At 43.1% G+C, this 3,875-nt stretch overlaps 1 protein-coding gene across 1 annotated transcript; it reads right to left on the reverse strand.

Annotated features, from left to right (window-relative positions):
• Positions 1-697: 697 nt before the first annotated feature.
• LOC135211210 (glutamic acid-rich protein-like) lies at positions 698-2,080 on the reverse strand. The gene is made up of 3 exons (XM_064244448.1): positions 1,931-2,080; positions 1,741-1,844; positions 698-836 (listed from the first exon to the last, which is right to left on the reverse strand). Exons 1-3 carry the CDS (start codon positions 2,078-2,080, stop codon positions 698-700), a joined length of 393 nt encoding a protein of 130 aa, XP_064100518.1.
• Between the last annotated feature and the right edge of the window lie 1,795 nt (positions 2,081-3,875).

Consider the following 3,875-nt stretch of genomic DNA (forward strand, 5'->3'; position numbering starts at 1 on the left):
ACGTATATACATGTGTGCGTGTGTGTCCGGTAGCGGGAAACCGGACATCATGATTTCTTCAAATTTCATTGAAGTTCGAGCTCAAGGCTTTGTAGTGACAAGCGTATCCAAAAATAGAGCAAAAAATTTGAGAAGTTAAGAGGGCACTGTGGCTGTTACAATTGCACACACACACAACACACACACACACACACACACATATATAATATGTATATATATATATATATATATATATATATATATACATATATATATATATGATAAATGGTCTGTGATTCATTGAACAATTTTTTTGTAGAATTAATTCAGGAACCTATGGCAGAGGTAGTCCGGCACCCATAAGTATTCTACACAAAAAAGAAGGAAAATGAATGGGGAGGAGAAAGAGAGAGAGAGAGAGAACTAATTATTTACCTATTCTCTTGAGTCTCTTTGGATTAGTTCCGCTTATACTATACTGTTCAGGTTGGTTGTAAGTCTCAATGACACTTGGATTTGCGCAATGTAAGGACGTTAATCGCTGTGTTTTTATCCAGACTTGAAACCGTATATAGTCTATAATCATTCATGCCAATAGAGGATTAGATTCTTTCCTTGGTTATTTTACCAATTTCTCTTATCCGGACTCCCGACTCCTACACGTGACTTCAATTTTCCATTCAAATAATTATGCTTCTTTATGATAAATTGTTATAAACTATGGAGTTGTCTTGTGCATGTCCATCGCTTCATCGTTGGAGAATACGTGGTACGTGATAGTCACCTGGGCTTCTGTGGGTACCAGAGAATAGTTGGAAGACCCATACCCACTTATATGAGGATTGTGATTAGGGAGGCTGGAGATTTGTGCAAGTGAAAGCACAGGAAAGACAGCGTTGGAGGTGGTGACTAAGATGAATTTTCACACGTTAAAAAATTTTGTGTTGTATCTTTCTGTAAAAGTAAACTATTGAAATGGCGTTGTCTGTCCGCCCTCAGATCTTAAAAACTACTGAGGCTAGAGGGCTGCAAATTGGTATGTTGATCATCCACCCCCAAATCATCAAACACCAAATTGCAACCCCTCTAGCCTTAATAGTTTTGATTTTATTTGCGGCTAGTGTTAGCCATGATCGTACGTCTGGCAGCGTAACAACACAGGCCACCACGGCCGGCTGGGAAGTTCATGGGCCGCGTCTCATACAGCGTTATATCGAGACAACCGAAAAACAGAACTATTTTAGGTGGCCTTGATTATGCGCTGTACAGAAAACTCGATTGCGCCGAAGAAACTTTGGCGCACTTTTTTCTTTTATTTTTTAAATTCTTTTTTATTTATCGTTATTTTTTATTAAAATTTTTTATTTATTATTTATTTATTTATTTTTGTACTGATATAACCCCATTAATTCCATTCTAAATGTCTCACCCCATGGGGCTTAAAAAGAGCTATAATTATCCCTTTCAGCCTCGTTTCCTGTTTGCCTTAACCTGTCTCTGTCCAACTTCCAAACCCCTTTCCGTTGAAATAAGCTTATTTCTCTCCCTTCCAATCCCCCCCACCCTCCCTCCATGCTGACTTATCCTTGACACTACCTCAGTCCTCTTCCATTTGGACCCCCAGCCCAAAATATAAAACGACCCCCATTCAAATTCCCACTTTCCTCAACCCACTTCGATAAGCTTTCCCCGCAACAACGCCCCTCCCCATCTCTCTCTCGATGTCCATTTTACGAGCATCATCTCCGCCTTCCCCCCTACTTTTCCTCCTCCTCCTCCTCCTCCTCCTCCTCGTCGTTGTCTTCATCCTCCTGGTCCTCCTCCTCCTCCTCGTTGTCTTCATCCTCCTGGTCCTCCTCCTCCTCCTCCTCGTCGTCGTCGTCGTCGTTGTCTTCATCCTACTGGTCCTCTTCCTCCTCCTCCTCCTCCATCGTCGTTGTCTTCATCCTACCTGGTCCTCCTCCTCCTCCTCGTTGTCTTCATCCTCCTGGTCCTCCTCCTCCTCCTCCTCGTCGTCGTCGTCGTCGTTGTCTTCATCCTTCTGGTCCTCTTCCTCCTCCTCCTCCTCCTCCTCCTCATCATCATCATCATCCATCCTCATCCTCATCCTCCTCCTTCTCCTCCTCCTCGTCGTCGTCGTCGTCGTTTTCGTTCTCCTCCTCCTCCTCCTCATCCTCCTCCTTCTCCTCCTCCTCGTCGTCGTCGTCGTCGTTTTCGTTCTCCTCCTCCTCCTCCTCATCCTCCTCCTTCTCCTCCTCTTCGTCGTCGTCGTCATCGTTCTCCTCCTCCTCCTCCTCCTCCTCCTCCTCCTCCACCACCTTACCCCTTACCCCTCCGACGCTGAATCAGACGACCTGAGATGACGAGGTCGCCGTTAATTCCTTTCGCGTCACCTTCCTCGAGAGATCAAACCAAACATCGGTGTTTGGTTTCGGCAAATCACAACAAACGCGACGTTTTTCTTTTCCCAGATATTAATAAGCTTTATGGCTGGGCTATTACGCACGTCATAACTTCCTCATTTCTTCGCGTCTTAGTTTCCTTATAACCTTATGCCTTCCTTTCCTTACGTTTATTCCGTCCCAGCGTCTCGTCTTCCTTACGTCTTGTCTTCCCAACGTGTCGTATTCCTTACGTATTACTTGCCGTACGTCTTATCTTCCCAGTGTCCAGTGTTACTTAAGTCTTACCCGCCCCGCTTATTGTCTACACAACGTCTCATCTTCCTTATGTCTTATTTTCTTTACGTCTCATTCTCTCAATGTCTCAACTTCTTTACGTCTTATTTTAGTTACGTCTCATCCTCCCAACTTCGCATCTTCCTTACGTCTTACTTTCTTTACGCCTCATTCTCTCAACGTCTCAACTTCCTTATTACGTCTTATCATCGTTACATCTTATGCCAACGTCTTCCTTACGTCTTTCCAACTCACCAACAAGTTATTGGCTTCAAACGCATCGTCTTACCAAAGGAGATGACGTTTAGCGAACGGGGGGGAAATGCCAATGAAGTCATTGTTCAAAGGAGGAAAAGAAGGAATGAAAGAAATCGGTGCATTTCGCTGAACCGGATTACTGGGAACCAGCAGCACCTGACGTTTGTTTACAAGAAACTCCATTTCCCGAGAGACAAGAAAAGATGGAGATGTTACCTTTATAGTGAGTAAGTCGCTAATTTGACGGCTTTATATATTTGCGTCCTTAGCGAGAAATCTTGGAGATGAATTGCGCTAATTTATAAAATTCAAGACTCACTCCTGGGTTCTTGATGTCCCGTGGAAATCCTCCGTTTTGCGATGACTGTACTGTACCCTTGTGAGACATTTGCTGGTTGAATGTAACAGACTTGGAAATATGAGACAGGTTCCTGTCTTGGGGGCGTGACAGAGAAGATAATTTTATCCTATAGTAGATTCACATCAACCGTGCATTTGACGTCTAAGCCAGTCACTTACGACGCTCCTGATTGGCTGTTGATAAGCCAATCACGGGGCTGGAAACTCTCATCTCTCTCGAGAGTTCACATAGGCAAGATGTACGTTCCACGTCTCCTGAGGGATACGTCTTTCAGGAGAGGTGGAACATACATCCTGCCTCTGTGAGCTCTCTCGATAGAGACTGAGAGTTTCCAGCCTTGTGAATCTACTATAGCTACAATTCTCGGAAAGGATTGTAATACAGAGTAGTTATATATATATATACGTGGGAGGGGGCCCTCCTCAACAGAATTTTGGTCGTACACTGAATATCTATATTTGAACAAATATATTTATATACATATATTTTTAGATATTTTACATATATGAAATTTATTTAAAACTTACTTTCTTTTTCTAATTAAATTTATTTCGGTGTCAATAGTCTAGATGTTGTGACGCCAGTTTTAACAGACACAA

This window comes from Macrobrachium nipponense, chromosome 19 (assembly GCF_015104395.2).
Source record: "Macrobrachium nipponense isolate FS-2020 chromosome 19, ASM1510439v2, whole genome shotgun sequence".
In the NCBI taxonomy this organism is placed as follows: domain Eukaryota; kingdom Metazoa; phylum Arthropoda; class Malacostraca; order Decapoda; family Palaemonidae; genus Macrobrachium; species Macrobrachium nipponense.

Excerpts from the sequence above, each read along its gene's own strand:
- LOC135211210 (XM_064244448.1), bottom strand. The coding sequence starts at position 2,080 with ATGAGGATGGATGATGATGATGATGAGGAGGAGGAGGAGGAGGAGGAG. Across the intron at positions 1,845-1,930 it reads AGGAGGAGGAGGAGGACCAG|GAGGAGGAGGAGGACCAGGA; the intron begins GTAGGATGAAGA and ends GACGACGAGGAG. Across the intron at positions 837-1,740 it reads GAGGAGGAGGAGGAGGAAAA|CCTCCCTAATCACAATCCTC; the intron begins GTAGGGGGGAAG and ends ACAAATCTCCAG.